General features: G+C 37.4%; 1 protein-coding gene across 1 annotated transcript in view; it reads right to left on the reverse strand.

Moving 5' to 3' along the window:
• SNAP47 (synaptosome associated protein 47) overlaps positions 1–18,942 on the reverse strand; it is a 72,076-nt gene that overhangs the window by 41,795 nt on the left and 11,339 nt on the right. Inside the window, exon 3 of the mRNA XM_044681593.1 lies at positions 8,402–8,892. Within this exon, the coding sequence (XP_044537528.1) occupies positions 8,402–8,892 (491 nt within the window). The remainder of the gene's footprint in view (positions 1–8,401; positions 8,893–18,942) is intronic.

The raw sequence follows: 18,942 nt of genomic DNA on the forward strand, positions 1-18,942 counted from the left end.
ATTGTAAAAAAGCTATAATCTGCATCAGTGAAAAGTTTCTACACAATAATGAAATCACAAATCAATAAAATCCCTATATCATAGGTATTTTTGTATGTATTCCTATGTATATAGGAATATATACAAATATATACATTGAGAAAGGCCACCAAAAATATCATCCTCATCAGGGTCACAACATGTGTGGTATGTATATTTTGTATAAGTAATAGCAATAATAACTGGAAAATATGGTTTAAAATGAATCACTGTGCTATTTACACAAAGCTGACCTCAATATTTCTTTGCTGAGATCGTAAGAAAGCTATGAAAAAAACAGTAATTTACAATTTTATTTTTAAGACTTTCTACCCTTCTCATCATTCCTTTTTTTGTTTGTTTTATTGCTATTTTGTTTTTACATTACATTTACAGATTGCTCCCATTTTATAAAAGATCTTTTGTAACAAAGTAAAAGTTAAGTAAAATTAATAATAGTGACCTCATCTGAAAATGCACATTGCATTTCACATCTGTAATACCCACCACTTCTCTATTTAAAAAATTTTAACAGAAATCCATTCTCTCCCTTCCACCGCTAGCCCACTGAAAAAGAAAAGCCAATTTCTTCTAATTAATATGCATAATAAAGCAAAATAATTTCCCTTAATGGCTGCATAAAAAAATCTGTCTCATGTGGCACCCTAAATCTGTCATGGAGAGTGTATTTTCATCATAGGTCCTCTAGAACCATGAAAGGTCACTATCTTGATCATAGTTTTTACAGCTTTTCATGTCGTTAGTTTTGTACAGTGTTATGTATAAATTATTCTGATTCTGCTTCTATTCTTTTCATTTTTATCAATTTATAAATATTCAAAAATATTTATTTCTATAATACTAATGTCGTGGTATAAACATTATGTTTCATAATGGAAACAAGAAATCATTTTCCAAGTGAAAAGCTGCATATTTCAAGAGTGACCAATATCAAGTCATTAGATAACAATGGAATGCAAATACTCTTAGAGTAGATTACTGACAGGTTCTACCTATTTCTGTTTCTGACTGGGAATTATAAGATAATGGACTCCATTTACAAAAAAAATAGCATTAAACAAGACCTATTTTAAGTAGCTACGTGAGTGTATCTGATCTCATCGATATCCCTCCAATGATACAGATTACTAGCTCCCCATGACTGTCTATCCTGGGTGACCCTGGTCTAGATCATTCCTTCAGTTCACAGAGGATCCACTCAGTGTGCTTGAGTCTATCAGATAATAAACGTTTATTAAGTACCTACTCTGTCCCATACACTGGGTCATGCACTAAGGATATCAAAAGAGGCAAAAGAGACTCATATAGTATCCTATCATACTCTATCAAACTTTCTAGAACAGGCTCCTACAAGGCAAGTGTGGGTTTACTGTGAGCAGAGTGCCACCCTGTGGCAACAAATTATACCCAAGAAAGAGACTAATGAAGGTCCTGTTTTTGAGGTGTCATAAAACTCATGATTTCCACCACCTCCATTTTATTAGAGTTTCCAGCTTGGAACAGCATAAATACAGGTGGAGGAAGAGCCACATCATCTTTAACTAGCTGACTCAAAGGCAAATAATAAAATGATGATGGCTAGCATTTATGTAGAGCTCTCAGGTTGGCAAAGTGCTTTACATACATAATGGCATTTCATAATAAAACATAACATGGAAGATGAAGTCCAAAAGCAGGATTTATATATTCATATCCTGCTAAGTTCTCTAAAAACTCCACAAAACCAATAGGTCAGAAGTTCTAAAGTTAGCTTCTTCCAAAGTACTAAATCAGTGTGTGAGCAATTTCTGTCTAAACAAAAAGGATAAAAATTAAATTTTCAGTTCTTTCCTAGAATATTCATGATAAACAAATTGACAAACTCTCCCATTTCAAAGAGACCTTAGGAGCTCAACGAGTCTAATTCATGTCACCTGAGTAACTGGAAAATTATTCCTGTGCTATAGATATAGATATGCCATAGATTTTAAGTTAATTTAGAGGTATGAGAAAATTAACAGGATAGAAAATAGGCAATCTGATTGAGTAAGTTTTCAAAGAGCTCCCCATTTAGTCTGTATACCTCAAATAATAGGGCTAGGGACTAAACCTGTAGTCCGGTTGGTATAGGAAACTCCCTGTTGAGGAAATTCCTTCTCCCAACGCAGGTCAGCATCTTCTCTACCACAAACAATACTGAGAGTTAAGTCCTAGACAAATTTGCCTAGGATCACACTAGGAGTATGTCGTGCATAGTACCTGAGCTCAGGTCTTCCTGGTTCTAGTCAGCTCTCTAGTTACTATGCCACAATGTCTCTCGACTTGAATAAAACCAAATGGGATTGTGAGAGGAAAAATAGCTCCACCTTGCCATGTCATATCTAATGACCTTGTGTCCCCTGGCATCAGCCTAAGCATCAACATGCAATGCTGCCACAGAGGGAGGAGCTGGGGGGGGTGCATATAAGGCCAGGAGGGGAAGCACGAGGGGCTCTAGACTTCCACGCTTGAGGAGCAGGGTCCCATAATGTAGGAAGAATATGCAGGCCTTAGCCAGTTAATGGAGACTCTATAATCAGGTTAATCCTTCCTTAAGAGAAATCTACCTCTATATCCTCTATCTCTCATCTTCTCATTTTGTTAATAAAATGCTTAAACCTCTGGCCTGGTCCCCATTTTTATCGTAACAGTATGTTCTAGTGCTTTTATTTAAGTCATATGGTAAAACTCTGGTTCATGTACAATGGTAAAATTCTATGTGGGCAATGTCTTTCAAAGGTACATTCCATTCACCTACAAAGGGGCACAGTCATGCCCTAAGTATGGCCTAAGTACCTAAGCATGGTGAGTGCTGCTGACCCTATACATACACAATCTCTCTCCTCAATCTAACCCCTTACTATTCCCTACTCAGACACTACATCTTCTATGAAGTCTTATCGTTTTTTGATTGATTTAACAGTTAGCTAGTATTTATATGTTGAAACTTTCTTTACATATGTTACCTCATTTGATCTTCCTAAAAACTGGGAAGAAAGGGATATTATCATCCCCATTTTACAGATGAGGAAACTGAGGCTGAGAGGGGGTGAACTGACTTGCCCTGGGTCAGGCAGCTAAGTGTCTGAGGCTGGATTCTAACTTAGGACTTCCTGACTCCAAGCTCAGTACTTTATCTAATGGGTCAACTAACTGCCTTCCAGACCACTTCCTAGCTGCACCACTCATTTGGCTCTCAGTACACCTTGTCTTGTATTGCCATTTATCTTTTTAGAAAGAGGTATTCCTGTATAGGCTGTGCGGATAAGAATAGTTTCCAATCTAAAAATTGATGGAGGGAGTACTACCTCAAAGAGCTTATAGCTACAATAAAGTATCCTATTTGGTCAATTAAATTATAACTCACTTGCTGACAAGGCTAGTGTGCAAATGCCTCTTCATCCTTTGTGCCAACAGGCTTACATGTAACACTTTGGCCTGAATACAGGTCTTCTGCCTCAAAATCCATGCAATCTATAATCGGTTCTTTTTCATCATATCCCTCTACAGGTTCATCCCTCACCCAGCCCCGCAGAGGATGTATAGCTGTAGCAGACAGGGCCAAGCTGAGACCCAGCCAGGCCACCAGCCAGACTAAGAGGGTAGGGGGTAAGGGAGAGCCACCACTCACTATACTCCACCACTTCCCCTGGCCACTTCCAAATCTCCCTTCATCTCCATCATTCAGCTTCTACTCCTTTGATATCCACATAATTCAAATCTTCCAGCTAAAACCAAGTCATTACATTGGGTGTTGCTTTGGAAGAAAAAAGCAGGGAAAGGATTATAACACTGTTTGACTTCAGGTAAGAGTCAGGATTATTCTTGCCTTTTAAATGATGGATACAGTTCGATGATCTATCAGACAACTATATCTGAATTCAAAACTCAAAAATAATATTAGTTGCAATCCCAAAAACTTTAACTTAAACAGCAAATTTCACCTACATACATAATGAAAAGATTTGATTTTACAAGTCATGATAACCAATTTTTCTTTCCACTAATTTTCCAGTCTTTTCTGAGTTTCAATACTCATTAACAATGCTTAAACTATTTGGCTATTCTTCCCAATTTATACAAAAAATGGGTTAACAATTTTGTTGGGAGTTAAATTTCCACTATATAATTAACTTTTCCACTATATCTCCAGCTATAGTCATGTCAGTCCTCTCAGAAAATCTGCACTCTCTACCAAGCAAAATTTAAAGCCACTGCCAGAATTCAAGTCCATCTACAACCAGTTTTATCATTCCCTGTCCAGACTCCCTGAACATGTCCTGCACATTTTCATTTTGTCCCAGGAATGTCCTCCTCTTTTTCTCTTCACTTCTTGGTCTCCTATCTTTTAAAGACCAACTAGGAATCTTGAGAAGATGATGTTATGCCAAATAATTTTGGACATAGTTCTACCACCTCAAAAAATAAGAAGCACCCCTAAAATGCAACAAAATCAGCAACATCAGGAAGGAGAAAAAATATAAAAAACTTTTATTTCACTAAGCTTTTTTAAAAATTTATTTCAAAAGCTTTATTCTTTAAGACTGTCCCAGGGAGATTTCTTTCAGTCTTCTCTCTGCCAGGCCCTTCAAGGTCAGCTTCTAGACTGAAGAAAGTTAATTGGTGGGAAAGAGAGTCCTGAAGAATGGACCAGAAAAAGGTGGAGATCAGGCTCAACTACAGTGTTCTCTTGGATTCTCCCTATGGCAATAAACTACCCACAGGTTGAACAAAGAACAAGCCACAAGTGTTAAGGATAGGGCACAAAAGCACCAAGTCTACAAGAAGAGATGGGGTTGAGGGCAAGAAACATGTAGAAAGAGTAAGACGAATGCAGAAAATCAGGGGGCACTGATAAAAGACAGATAAGAGCATTACATAATGACTTTGAGAAACAAGGTGAAGATAGAGGTGTTGTGACCAACTCTATGAGAGATGGACCACTTAGGAAATTAGCTTTTCCAAGACAGGACTATGGATCTCAGTAATACATCTCTTTCCAAGGAGAGGGAAGAAGAGCAAATATCCCAGGAAAGTTTGAAAAGGATGGTCATAGATTCAAAGAAAGGATGGCATGACATCAAAAAGGATAAACAGGAAAGGAAAAATGGCAAAGGACAGGATTGCCACCTTTCCCTCCTGTCTCCTCTCTCCCAAGATAGAGAACTTCACACTGGTCTCTAACAAGGATTAATACTCCTAGAAATAGAGTCTAGAGCAGTGGTGGGCAAACTACAGGCCCGCGGGCCAGATGCAGTCCCCTGAAATGTTCTATCCCACCTCGCAACATTATTCCTAATCTGACAAATACAATGAGTAGGATACAATACAATGAAACTTCAAAAGAGTTGCCTTAGAAACAGACTGACAGATGAGCATTTCCTTTCCTTTGGCCCTCCTCTTTAAAAAGTTTGCCCAAGGGCAGCTGGGTAGCTCAGTGGATTGAGAGCCAAGCCTAGAGACAGGAGGTCCTAGGTTCAAATCCGGCCTCAGACACTTCCCAGCTGTGTGACCCTGGGCAAGTCACCCCCATTACCTACCCTTACCAATCTTCCACCTATAAGTCAATACACAGAAGTTAAGGGTTTAAAATTTAAAAAAAAAAAGTTTGCCCATCACTGGTCTAGTGTCCTGGAAGGGAAAAAGAAACACAAAGGTGTACTGAAACAACATTTCTTAGAAAGTGAATGAGTATAAGCCTGATCATTGACTGGCACTGAAACAAAATAATGGAGGTTATAAAAGGGAATTCTTTGTTCTCTTTGAGTTTACATTTGTGAAAGGGAATCCTTTATTCTCTTTGCCTAGATGGATTTAACACTTTGGTTAACAATAGCTTAAATACTCCTACTTAGTACCTCACCAGATTGTGAAGACAGGATAAACTCTCCTTTGCCTACCTCTTGATTGAATCAACAAAAGCTTGAACTAGGTGGAGGAGCTCACAAACCACTTAGAGAATTCACACCCTCAGAAACTCAATCAGCCAGGAATCTGTGAACCTTTTGATGAGTTTTCATCATCATCATCATCATCACCACCACCACCACCACCACCACCACCACCACCACCACCACCACCACCCTCCCCCACACCCTCCAAAGGTGAGAAATGGTTCCCACAAACACTGCCCCATGGGCAGTGCTAGACAATTTGGAAGTTGTGATTGGCCCCTGTGAAAAGGAGAAGAGACAAGAACCTACTATAAAAGGCCCTGAATTTCTGGGGCTAGGGAAGGAAGTGGACTCCAAGGAGGAGTTGGACTTCAAGAGGGAAGTCAGCTTCAAGAAGGTTAGCTCAAGGAAGAAAGTCAGCCTCAAGAATCACCTTCAGCTGGAGTCACTGTCTTGACTTGCCTCTTGGAGGGAACTTGGGTGAGTGGATAGCAGGCTTTCCCTTCCTGTCTTCTGGAGAGAGTTTAATTCCTATTGAAGGTCAACCAAGTCCTGGTTGAGTCAAGCACCAGAGCAATATTTAGTTAGGCTAATGTCTTTTCTATCCTTTTGTATTTCTCTACTTTCACCCTTTCCAGCTCTTTTGTAAATAAAAGCTATTAAAGTAATTTCAACTTTGAGCAATAATACTTTGAATCGGCAACCACCACTATTATTTATAATCTTCATATATTTTAGCCAAACCATTAAAATTTAATGCTTACAGGGGGTAGAGGAAAAAGGATTAGGCCCTTTTTATGTGAGGCAGGAGGGAAGGAGGGTAGATGAGGTAGACGAGAGAAAAAAGTGAGGGTGATAAAGACTATAAGAATATAAATAAAAGTAAATTCAAGGAATTAGGCTTGGAGAGTGAGACAGACCTTGATTATATTCATAAAAGCAAAACAAAGCACAAGGGCTAACTGAGACTTTAAAAAAAAAGAGAGGACTATACTTCTCCCTCCGTATATATCTATGTATATATGAATAAATATATACACTCATATTTATGTGCATATATAGTACACACACATACATATATATAGCATACACATATGTATATTAAATAGAAAAAAATCACAAACTATAAAAACCTAAGATATGAATTAAAGAAAGAAAATGGAAATTGATAAAAAATCAAAGCCCCAAAATTTGCTACAAGAAATATATTTCTTAAAAACACAGACATTAAATGAAAATCAAGAGATGACACAAGATCTATTATGCTTTAAGTGAATCTGAGAAAGACGGAAGTTGCAATCATGATTTATAACAAAAACTGAGGTCAAGAGAAATAAAATGGGAAACTACATTATGCCTAAAGAAAACAAAGATAATGAAAAAAATTATTAAATAGATATATGCACCAAATGTGAAAAGAAAGATTAGGTAAATTTCAAAATGAAATAGTGACATAAAAACCAAAAATTTTATAATCTAGAAGAAATTTTAACAAATGAAATATATTTTTTCTGCTAATTAAGGATAATATTTTAATAATAAAAGATTCTTCTAGAAAATATGGTTCTAGACTCAAACCTATGAAATATGTTTAACATAACGAAAAACAGAAATTTTTATGAGTATATAATCAACTACCTTCTTCCTGAGTCGCCAAAAGCTATTTAAATACTTTCAAACTTAAATTGCATAGTGATATGTAGCACATATTTTCATGCTTTTTCCTCTTCTTCCTCTTATTTATTTTTAAAGATACTATTTGTTATATGGGATAGTTTTCTGGAAAGAGGGCAAAAGAGATATTGGAGAAAATTAATGTGTGTAAAAATTAAAAGCCATCAATAAAAACTATTTTTTAAGCCCTTATCTTCTACCTTAGAATCAACACTAAGTATCAGTTCCAAGGCAGAAGAGTGGTAAGGGGTAGGCAATTGGAGTTAAGTGACTTGCCCAGGGACCTACAGCTAGGAAGTATCTGAGGCCATATTTGAACCCAGGCTATTTACCTGTCCTAACAAAATCTTATTTAAAATTTTAAAAAAAACCACCTTAAATTGTGCTCTATGCAAAATAATACCTAAAAAGAAGTGAAACTCATAGATCCCAGTAACTTTAAGACATGGCATATAAACTTATTCTGAAAAGCTCTTCTTAGTACAAAGAGGACCTGGGTTCTAAAAGACCTAACAAACTCACGCTATAATAAATTGGTGATGTGGCCCCTAAAAACATTAAAAGATCTGCAGCAATTTATGAAACCCTTTAAGGCATGGAGAGAGTGAGAACTGCAAAAGAGGAAAGAGTGGCCAACCAACACAGAATATCACAGACCTTTTAAGGAGACCCCTACAGATGAGGACATCATTTCCAAGTGTGACTCGTTCAGAGGAAGGATAGTTTGTACCATCATTTTCCAATAAGATGAAGGTAGTTCTGCACCTGCCACTCACCTGCACGCCAGATGGAAGTGCCCTTTTCTGCTTGAGGTGAGTCTCTTGTGCTTTGGAACACCATTGCATCTTCTAAAAACTCGATTTTCTTGCTGAATTGTACTTCTAAAATTTGGATAATCTCTGGCATCTTTGCTGACAACAGTCGATAGGCTGTGTCTGGTTTACCAATAAATCTCTGGCGTATGCTGATTTCATAAGGGGTGTGAACTTTAATGTCATCTACATCTTCCCTTTCAAATCTGTGCAGAAGCTGAGAATTAGAATCACTGATTTCCAACCCAGAAACAAAGACAGTAAATTTTCCAGGTTTAGCATGCAACTCAGTGCTTTGTGAGATAATTGCTGGAATTTTTATTATCACCCCTGATTTTCCAACAGCCTCAGGACTAGGCACTGAAGCACTTTCCTTGGGTTTTGTTTCAGATGGACTTTTCCAGAGTTTGGTACTAAAAGGCCACCAAGAAGGAGCTTCAAGTTCTGTGAGTAATCTAAACAGAAAAACAACAAAAACAACATGTTCAGTAACAATATAGCCAAGAATATGGATATGTGTTTTGTACGAAAGCACATGCTTAAACCAAGATCAAGTTTTAACCATTTCAAGAAAAGGGGAGGGAGAGGAAGAGAGAGAATTTGGAACTCAAAATGTTAGAAAATGAATGCCAAAAATCATTTTTACACGTAATTACATAAAAATAAAGCATTATTGAAGAAAATAAAATATAGCCCAAGTGGGCAGCTAGGTGGCTCAGTGAATTGAGAGTGAGGCCTAGAGACAAGAGGTCCTGGATTCACATCTGGCCTCAGACACATCAGAGCTGTGTGACCCTGGGCAAGTCAATTAACCCCCATAGCCTAGTCCTTACCACTTTTCAGCCTTGGAATCAGTACACAGTGTTGATTCTAAGATGGAAGGTATGAGTTTAAAAAAAAAAAATACACACACATACACAGAGAAAGAGAAGAGAAAGAAAAAGAAGCAGAAAGAGAGAAAGAGGAGGGTCTGATACTTCAAGAATGTGTTCTTATATGCAATTCTGACTTAAAAGAAATTGCAATAAATCAAATGTTTAAGAAAACATAGTAAGGGTTTTTTGGCTGTATACTAGAGGAAGTATGGTATAGAATAAAAACAGCAAAAGTCTAGAGCAGGGGTCGGCAACCTTTTTGGCCATGAGAGCCATAAATGCCACATTTTTTAAAATGTAATTTTCTGAGAGCTATACAGTGCTCACAGTGCGTGCTCCTGAAACAGCACCTGAAAAAAATTGACTTTATGGCTCCTGCAGAAAGATCCATATCTGGCCCTCAAAAGAGCCAGATATGGCTCGAGAGTCATACGTTGCCAACCCCTGGTCTAGAGGACTCAGTATTCAGTCCAACATTGATCAGCTGCAGACAATGAGAAAATTACTCTCCTAGCCTCTGTTTTCCTTATCTGTAAAAAGAATATAGAATATGTGAATTAACTACCTCATGAAACACTATAAAAAGTAACTGGTAAACACCATATGAAGGTGAACTTTTAGTGGAAATCAAACATACCACTGAAATTTCAATGATCACAGAAAATTCTACCAACTACAATAAACTGTGACTTAGAAACATAATGTCAGACTGAAAAGGGTACTTGGAGAGCAACTAGTCCAATGCCTTCATTTAAAGGAAACAGACACATTAGAAGATATTTCTTTTTAAAAAATAATAGGAGCAGTGAAGTGGCTCAGTGGATAGAAAGCCAGACCTGGAGACAGGAAGTCCTAGGTTCAAATTTGACTTTAGATACTTCCTAGGTGTGTGACCCTGGGTCACTTAATCTTAATTGCCTTAGCCCTTATCGCTCTTCAGCCTTAGAACAGTAATGTTCTAAGTAATAGTAATGACTCTAAGCCAGAAAATAAGGTTTTACATATAGGTAGATATAAAAACAAGCAATGATAATGGAATGAAAGCAAGCAGATTTAAAAGCTCATCTTAGATCTGACCTTGGGTAATCCACCTAATCTCCATCTGGACCTCCATGAGCCCCAGTTTCCTTACATATAAAGTAGATATAAATACCACCTGCTCTGCTCTGTTTGTTCTAAAAATCAAATTTAAGAATGACACTAAAATAAAAATATGGAGGAGGCACCAAAACTTACTTTCTTAAACTGTAATACTTATTTATGATTATTAATTCATCATAATGATGATCTGTAATTACCCCACCATTCTCCTTCTCTCCTCACACAGTAATGAATGTTTTGGAGAAAGTCACACACTTTTCCTACTGTTTCACTACAAGAACGTCATCTTTTCTCAACTGGGTCATCACTGCTGCATAGCAGCCCCAGTATTTTTCCCTGATTAACTAACACACTCTTCCCCAATAATACCTATTCTAAATCTCCTTTCTACTCAAGCCTTACACATTACCTCTTCTTATTTTCTCCCTCTCAAGAGACGGCTGATCATTTCCCATTCTACTGAAAAATCAGAGGTTAGCACCCCACTTCTATCCTAGTCTACAACCCCTTTTCATCATCCCAAATTCTCTCAACTTTTGCTCCTAGAGCAAATGGAAAGGGAGCCTACTTTTTGCTAAGACCAATCTCTCCACTAATGCTCTTGAAACCATTCTCCTGGAGTTTCCTTTAGGAGCTTGTCCTCAATATCATTTCCTTTCTTCCTCTCATTTTCTAGTTCTTTGGGTATTGCCACTGCTTCCTTCCCTGTTGCCTACAAACACGTCTAATCTTTATTCTTAAAAAAAAAAAAAAATCCTTCACTTAGCCCTGATACCTCAAGTGATCCTCCTTCTCTTACAGCCAACATCCTAGGAAGATTTATATACCCTTCATTACCTCCATTTTCTCATCTCACCCTCTCTATCACATTTTCTCATCTAGCTTTAGACCCCCATCTCTTCAAGGAAACTTTCTCTCCAAAGTTAACAATAAGCTAACTGCTAAGTGTAACAACCTTTTCTCAATCTTCGCCTTACTTCTATGGAGTTTCTGAAACTGCTAAACCACCCACAGATCCTTTTTTTCTACACCTTAGCTTACACAACACTGCTCTCTCCTCATATTCTTCCTAACTGTCTTATTCCTTCTTAGTTTCCCTTTCTGGATCATCAACCAGCTCCTGACTACAAGTATAGATATCTTCCAAAGCTCTCTGCTGGGTTCCTTTTTTTTCCCCCTTTAGATCCTCTCCTTTGCTGATTTCACCAACGTTCATGAATTCAACTGTCACATTTATGCAACTGACTGCCAAGCTGTATGATTAGCCCTAATATTCCTCCCGAGAACAAGTCCCACATTGCCAATTGTTCCCTACGCGCCTTCACTTTGATATCCCCTTGGTATGTCAAAATGAGCTTGAAAAAAGAGAATTCACATTGTGGCATAATCAAATGTAATGGATTTCTTTACTAGTAGCAATGCAATGATCCAGGACAATCCAAAGAAACTTAATAATAAACAATTTAGTTTAGTTAAACTAGAGATAGTGTGAAGCTGGAATTAGCTCACCCCTATTCATTCTCTAGACTTTAGCCACAAGGAATATGTACACCCCACCAAACTTAGAATTAAGTAGCAAGGGTAGAGGTCTATGATCTACATGTGCCAGTAAGAGACAAATCAAAAACAAGTGGCTGCCCCCTGGGCAGTCCAAAACAAGGTTGAGGCTGCCATTTGTCCACGTAGAACTAGAGGGTGGACGCAGGAAGTGACGCAAAGAACTATCTTTTAAATATGATGGCAACTTCCTATGCAGGAGATTTTGCCCTTTGAACTTGGCCTTGGAAGAGCTCGGGTTCAAGACCTCAGACTGCTTCTCTTTGGATTGTCACACGGATGACAGAAAGGCTGACTCCCTTTTCTTTGGCTTTTCTGGAGGACTAGCCTCCGAGGAGGCCTCCTGTCTTAGAAGAGGCATCATGGCTAAGGCCTTGTTTAATTAACCTCCGTGCTCCCCTTTGCTGGGGCCTCTGAAGCACATGCTCTCTCTCTCTCTCCTTCTCCCCTCCCCTCAATCTGTCTCTCTGTCTCTGTGTGTGTGTGTGTGTGTGTGTGTGTGTGTCTGTCTGTCTGTCTCTCTCTCTCTCTCTTTCATTTTCCCTACCTTTGCTCTTCCTATTTGTAAGTAAACTACCATAAAAGTCATCCTGACTTGGGTCTTCAATTTTGGAATTGGGTAATCCATTCCTGGCAAACAAAACTCTTAAATATTCAGTCCAACCATAATTTTTACCTCTTATAATAGTAAAAGAACATAGTAAAGGAGAGAAAGATAGAAAGGGAGGTTATTAATCTTATACCCTATTAATATACCTAAAATTCCTAATACTAAATAAAATTTCTAAAAACCCTACTCTGTCTTCTCAGGACAGGCTCTTCTTGCCTGGCAGACCAGGCCTAATCTAACCTACTCTACCTAAAATTGATTCACTAACTACCTATCTACACTAATAAATAAGCAGCCAACACCCATGACCTCCTTAAATAAGGTTTCTCCTTCAACTCCCAGTGTTTAACTACCCAAAAATCACCAACCAACTGTCAGCAACTGACTCCTAACTGTCATCAACTGACCACCTGCAACTGATGCTTGCTCAGCAGGGGGTTCTCCGTTCCCACTTCCTCTGACTGTGGGCTAGTTAATCCCTACACATCTCTATGGTAAGAGGATCTCCAGCTCCCCCATTAAATTAAAGAAATTAAAGAATTCCTTTTTACAATGACCCCTGTGATCCTTTGGGAGGCTACTCTCCCCAATGGATCAGTTAAACATATCTAACTTATACTTCTAAAAATCTTTTAAAGATGCCTATAATATTATACTAACTAATAGAAAAACTAAAATAATAGTAAAGGAAAAGGGAAATAAAAGAGAAAGAAAACAAAACCAATGGTAGGCAGGCGCATTGACAAAAAGCCAATTAGAGAGGAATCTCCTTTGGCATAAGAAATTTACATTGATTAGATGCATTCAACACCCTTCAGTTTAATCAATACTTCCCACAGTTCACTTTTGATCTTCCATTTCTTTATAGTGTCTTCTTAAAACAATTCACTTTTCTTGATTCAGGGAGTTAACAAATCTTAAACTTGCTCTCAAAAGATTTCAAATCTTGAATTTTACAAAATATAATTCCCAATTACAAATAATTACAAATAATACAATCCTAAATCTTACAATTTACAAAAATTATACTCTATGGGAAATAAGAACCTGGAGATATCAATTTAAATCTAACAGATACTACATAAAAATATATATAATCTAACAGATAATACATTAAAAAAAAGTATACCATCAATCCCCACTGAGGCGGGTGTTAACCAACACTTATAACACTTTGTAACACTTATCATTTACTTATTTAACTTTTCTCTATAGTCCTATAAAAATAAAATAACCATTTCTAAACAGAATACATGCCAGTACATATATTTAAAACAAAATACAAATCCTAAAACGTAATATAAATTATACATTTACACACTGTCTAATGGATGTCTAAACATTCTATTGAAAATCAAAAAAATTATTAATACTAGTATCATGTACTTCAAGTACAAGGAAAAATCAAATATCCTATTTGAAAAATAAAAATTCCAGAGTTCAATGTTAGCGAAAATAACATCCAGTTGTCTCTGTAGTTTTATCTTCAATTCATGTGACAGGATATAGTCAGTCATTTTTAATGAAAGGTACTTGTTTTACGTGGGAGCAATGTATCCAAGAGGTCTTTTCTCCAATTTTTATAGCTGTTGGAGTGGTTAACAGTACATGAAACCGACCTTCCTAGGCCGGATGAGTTGCATCTGTGTGCTGGAAGTTCTTTATATATACTTTATCTCCTGGGTTAAGATCATGAAGGGGAAAGTCTATAGGTCCCGCTTATACTGCAGCTCCAGATTCCTGAAGTTCTCTTAATTTTATCTGTAAATCCCATACATAGGAAGCAATAGAAGTATCTCCCCCTAGCAATGATGTATATGCAGAGGAAAAAGGCTTGGCTTGTATAGACAGAGGTCCAAAAAGCATCTCAAATGGTGAGATGTGTAGATCTCCTCTGGGCCTGCTTCAAAAATAAAATAGGGCTAGAGGAAGAATCTCAGGCCATTTTAAATGAGTCTCAGTGTACAGTTTTCCAATCATGGTCTTAAGTTCTCTATTCTTTCAACTTGGCCTGAGCTCTGGGGATGATACGGTACATGGAATTTAGGAATTATCTCCAAATAGGAATAAATCTGAGATAAAACTGATTCAGTAAAATGAGTTCCCCTGTCTGAATCAATATGTGCTGGCAGGCCAAAACGAGGTATGATTTCTTTTTAAGAGCACTTTGGTAATAAAAGCTTCTGTGGCGCAAGCGGTAGGAAATCCTATCAGCCATCTGGTCAGCTGGTCTTCTTATGACTAGACAAAATTCATAATGTCCAGCCTTTGACATTGTAATAAAATCGATTTGTAGATATTCAAAAGGTGTGTAAGCCAGAGGATGTCCACCAAAAGCTTTTCCATGAAAGGCATGTTGATTATATGTTTGACTGGCAGAGTAGGCTGCACACACTTTAGAGGCTATAGTAGTTATACCAGGGGCTCTCCACACTCTTTTAGCAGAGTCTACAATGCCTTGAGTTCCAAAATGACCATTTTTATGAATGGATTGACGTATTTGATGATAAAAACTTCTAGAGAGTAGGGGTTTTCCTTCAGATGACACTCATACTCCATTAATTTAGTTTGCTTTGAATTTTTGTTTCCATTTTTTTACTTCCTTTTCATTTTAAGAAAGGAATGAATCTGATTTGTTACTAGTTGCCAAAGTTAGAATTTAGTCCAGGCCCTTGTAAGGCACCAAGTTTTATAGCAGCATCTGCCTGGTGGTTTCCTCTAGAGACAGAGTCAGTTCCACCTGTGTAGGCAGAGCAATGTACAACAGCCAGGACTTTAGGTAGTTGGAGAGCAGAAAGAACTTCATTAATGATTTCTGTATTTGCAATACTTTTCCCAGCTGAAGTCAAAAATCCCCTTTGAAGCCAAAGCATAACCACTGCATGACACATTCCAAATGTGTATCTGGAATCCGTGTAAATTGTTGATTTCTTATCTTTTGCAATTATACAAGCATGTTTTAAAGCTATGAATTCTGCACCTTGAGCATTTATATTTGAGGGCAGTGAAGCTGACCAGAGAGTAGCAATTTCTGTGACTACAGTAGCTCCTGTGTAGCATATGCCATCCCTCATGAAAGAACCATCAGTAAATAAGACTAGATCTGGGTTGTCTAAGGAGTGTCCTTATCTCAAGATTTTTCAGACATGGACACTAAAGATTCACAATTGTGTAATGGTTCTCCTACAACTGCTAAATCTGGAAGCAAGATGACAGGGTTAAGTGTTATGTAGTGTTTTAAGGTGATATTTTCATTACTTAACAAGGATACTTCATTATTGCAAGTCTTTGGTCAGAAAATGCCTGTGTTCTATGCCTTAGCAACAATGCTTCAATTTCATGTGGACACATTATTGTTAGTGGGCATCCCAATACTAAATCAGCAGATTTAGTTACTAATAAAGCTGTTGCAGCTACACCTCTAAGACATGATGGTGCTCCTAACGCTACTGGGTCCAGCTAGGCCAAGTAATAAGCAACTAGACGTTGAACAAATGATAAAGTCTGAGTTAAAACACCTGAAGCTACCCCTCGCCATTCATATACATGTAAAGTAAATGGCTTTTTATATTCTGGGATGCCTAGACAGGGGCAGACAGAATAGCCTGTTTCAATTTAGAAAGAGCTGACAGGTGATCCACCTCTAACTTAAGTGGTTCAGTGACTGAATTTTTTAAAGTCAGTGCTATAAGGGGTTTAGTGATTTCACCATAACAAGGAATCCACCGTCTACAAAACTCTGTTGCTCCTAGAATTGCTTTCAATTGTTTCTTAGTGGAGGGAGCACTTAATGGAAATGAAGCAAGCACCAGCAGTTAAAATAAACCCTAAATACTCCACTTTTTGCCTTTGATATCTTGTGGCCTCTCTTATATAGTTCCAAAAGAATATGTTTACTATCTTCTTGGCATGCTGTGGCATTTAGTGAGGCCAATAGCAAATCATCTACAAAGTGTATCAAATGGTTCTCCTTACACTTAATATTCTCTAAATCTTGTATTAAAATCTGCAAAAATGAAGTGGGATTTTCTACATATCCTTGGGGCAAACAACACCACATCCATTGAAAACCTTTCCAGGTGAAGGCAAATATATTTCTGGAATATTCACGGATGGGTATTGAAAAAAAGGCGGAACACAAATCTACTACTGTGAAATATTTAGCGGTGCTAGGAATACTGAAAATAATGGTGGATAGACTTGGAACAGGGTGTCTTTTGATGACATGATTATTAACAGGCCTTAAATACTGAACAAATCAAAAAACAGGTTTTCCATTTTCATCTAATTTTGGTTTAATAAGCAAGATAGGTGTATTGTATTCTGATTTGCATGGGATTATTATTTGTTGTTCAATTAAAGAATTTATCATTGGGGTGATTCCTTCAATTGCCTCTTTTGATAATGGATACTGAGGAATGGAAGGAGATGGGCCAACTTTTGTTTTGATTTGCACAGGAACAGCTAATTTGAGTAGTCCTACTTCAGATGAAGATGTGGCCCAGAGAAATTCAAGTATATCAGCTTGTATTTCAAAGGTGGGCGGTTTGTCCACCTCCTAAGAGAAGTACAAGGAGCAACTTCAAAGATTCCTCAGGCAATTCTAGCTTCATAGCACCATCTTGAGAGCATGTTATTGTGGTTCTAAGTTTACATAAAAGGTCTCTCCCTAATAAATTTATAGGGGAGCTAAGCATTAGAAGGAAAGAATGTTCTACTGATAGAAGTCCCACAGACACTATTCAAGGGGAAAGCTTTAGGACCTTCAGAGATACCTCATATACACCTACTACATGTAGAGAGCCCAATAGAATTGCACTTGGAATCTGGTTTACTCATCAACACTGATCTGGAAGCTCCAGAGTCTAAGAGACAATCATAATAAGTATCCCCAATTCTCAAGGTTATATGAGGTTCATTACTATGTAGGGGAGAATGGATTAGGATAACTGGTGTTAAGATATCAATGTCTGGGAAATCAAAGGTTTCACTCCCTGATTCCAGAGTCCTTTCTCCCCTTTCAGATCATAATAAAGATCCTTAGCTATTTCTCTGGGGTTCTTCATATTGAGAGGAATTTCCACCCTGGGCATTGCATGGATGAGTCCCTTTTCGGTTATATTATTGTAAATTATCATTTGCCTCATTTGGATTAGTATTTCTAAATGTGTTTCTATTGTTGTTATTATTTCTATAATTGTTATTATTTCTAAAGTTGTTATTCCTAGAGTTCTCATTATTTCTAAAATTTATGTTGAGTGGTTCCAGTTTCTACAATTTAACATTACATGACTCCTTTTCTCACAGAAGTAATACAATGGCATTTGATTTGTGTATTCTTGCAAAGAGGCTATGGCCACTGCTCAATTTGCTTTTTCTCTTTCAATTTCCTCCTTTAAACTTTTAATTTCTCTCCTTAATGTCTCTCTTAAGTCATTGTTCTTCTGATCTTTCTTTTCATGGCCATTAAATACATAAGCTACTACTCTCCTCAATTCCTCAAAGTCCATATTAGCCCAATTCAGACAATTGGTCTTAAAATAATATCTGACGACTTTACAACAGTTTTTCACAAACTGTCTCCTTATTTGTCTAACATTCCTTTCTCTGGCAAGATCCAAGTCTATATATCTACCTCCCAGCTCAATAAGTCTATCCATAAATTGGGACGGACTTTCATCGGGGTTTTGTTTAAGACCCTCAAATTTCATCCGTGTACCAAGCCTATCAGAGCAAGCTCTCATTGCGGTTAATAATGCCTCTCCAGCCTGGCATAGTCTTGTGTAATCTTGCTCATTGTTGGGGTTCCATTTTGGGTCTTGGGAGCCCAATGAACTGCTCTCCTTCCCTGAGCTTGATTGACAAGAGAGACAATTTTATTTTTCTCTCTTTCTGTAAAAAAATATTGGAGCAAATTTTCAATATCAATTCATTCGGGATCACATGTGCGAAAAATTACATCTCCACTCTTATCAAAGGTGGGTACCTCTTTTAAGTGGAATAGGCCTGTAACTGAATTATTTTTGGTTTCTCTCTCATTTTTTATCTGAATTGCAATAGAACAGGTAATGGATGTAGGCAGGGAAAAAGGTCAAGTGGGAAGAATTTGGATAGATTTAGAGGTAGTTGGAACAAGACGAGGAGTTGAGGTGGTTTTAGTATGAACAGAACTGCATGGAGCAGGACTGGATAGAGACTGAGTTAGCTCTAATGATTGATGAGGGAATGTTGAGAGATAAATTTCATCTTACTCTGGGGATTTCTCAATGCTTTTTATATAAGTCTTGAGATCCTAGCTTCTTAAGGCCATTCAAGTTATTTTCTCATTTTTCTTCAAGATGAGCTTTTGGTTCAGCTAACAA

The sequence above is a fragment of the Gracilinanus agilis genome, chromosome 1 (genome assembly GCF_016433145.1).
Source record: "Gracilinanus agilis isolate LMUSP501 chromosome 1, AgileGrace, whole genome shotgun sequence".
Classification (NCBI taxonomy): domain Eukaryota; kingdom Metazoa; phylum Chordata; class Mammalia; order Didelphimorphia; family Didelphidae; genus Gracilinanus; species Gracilinanus agilis.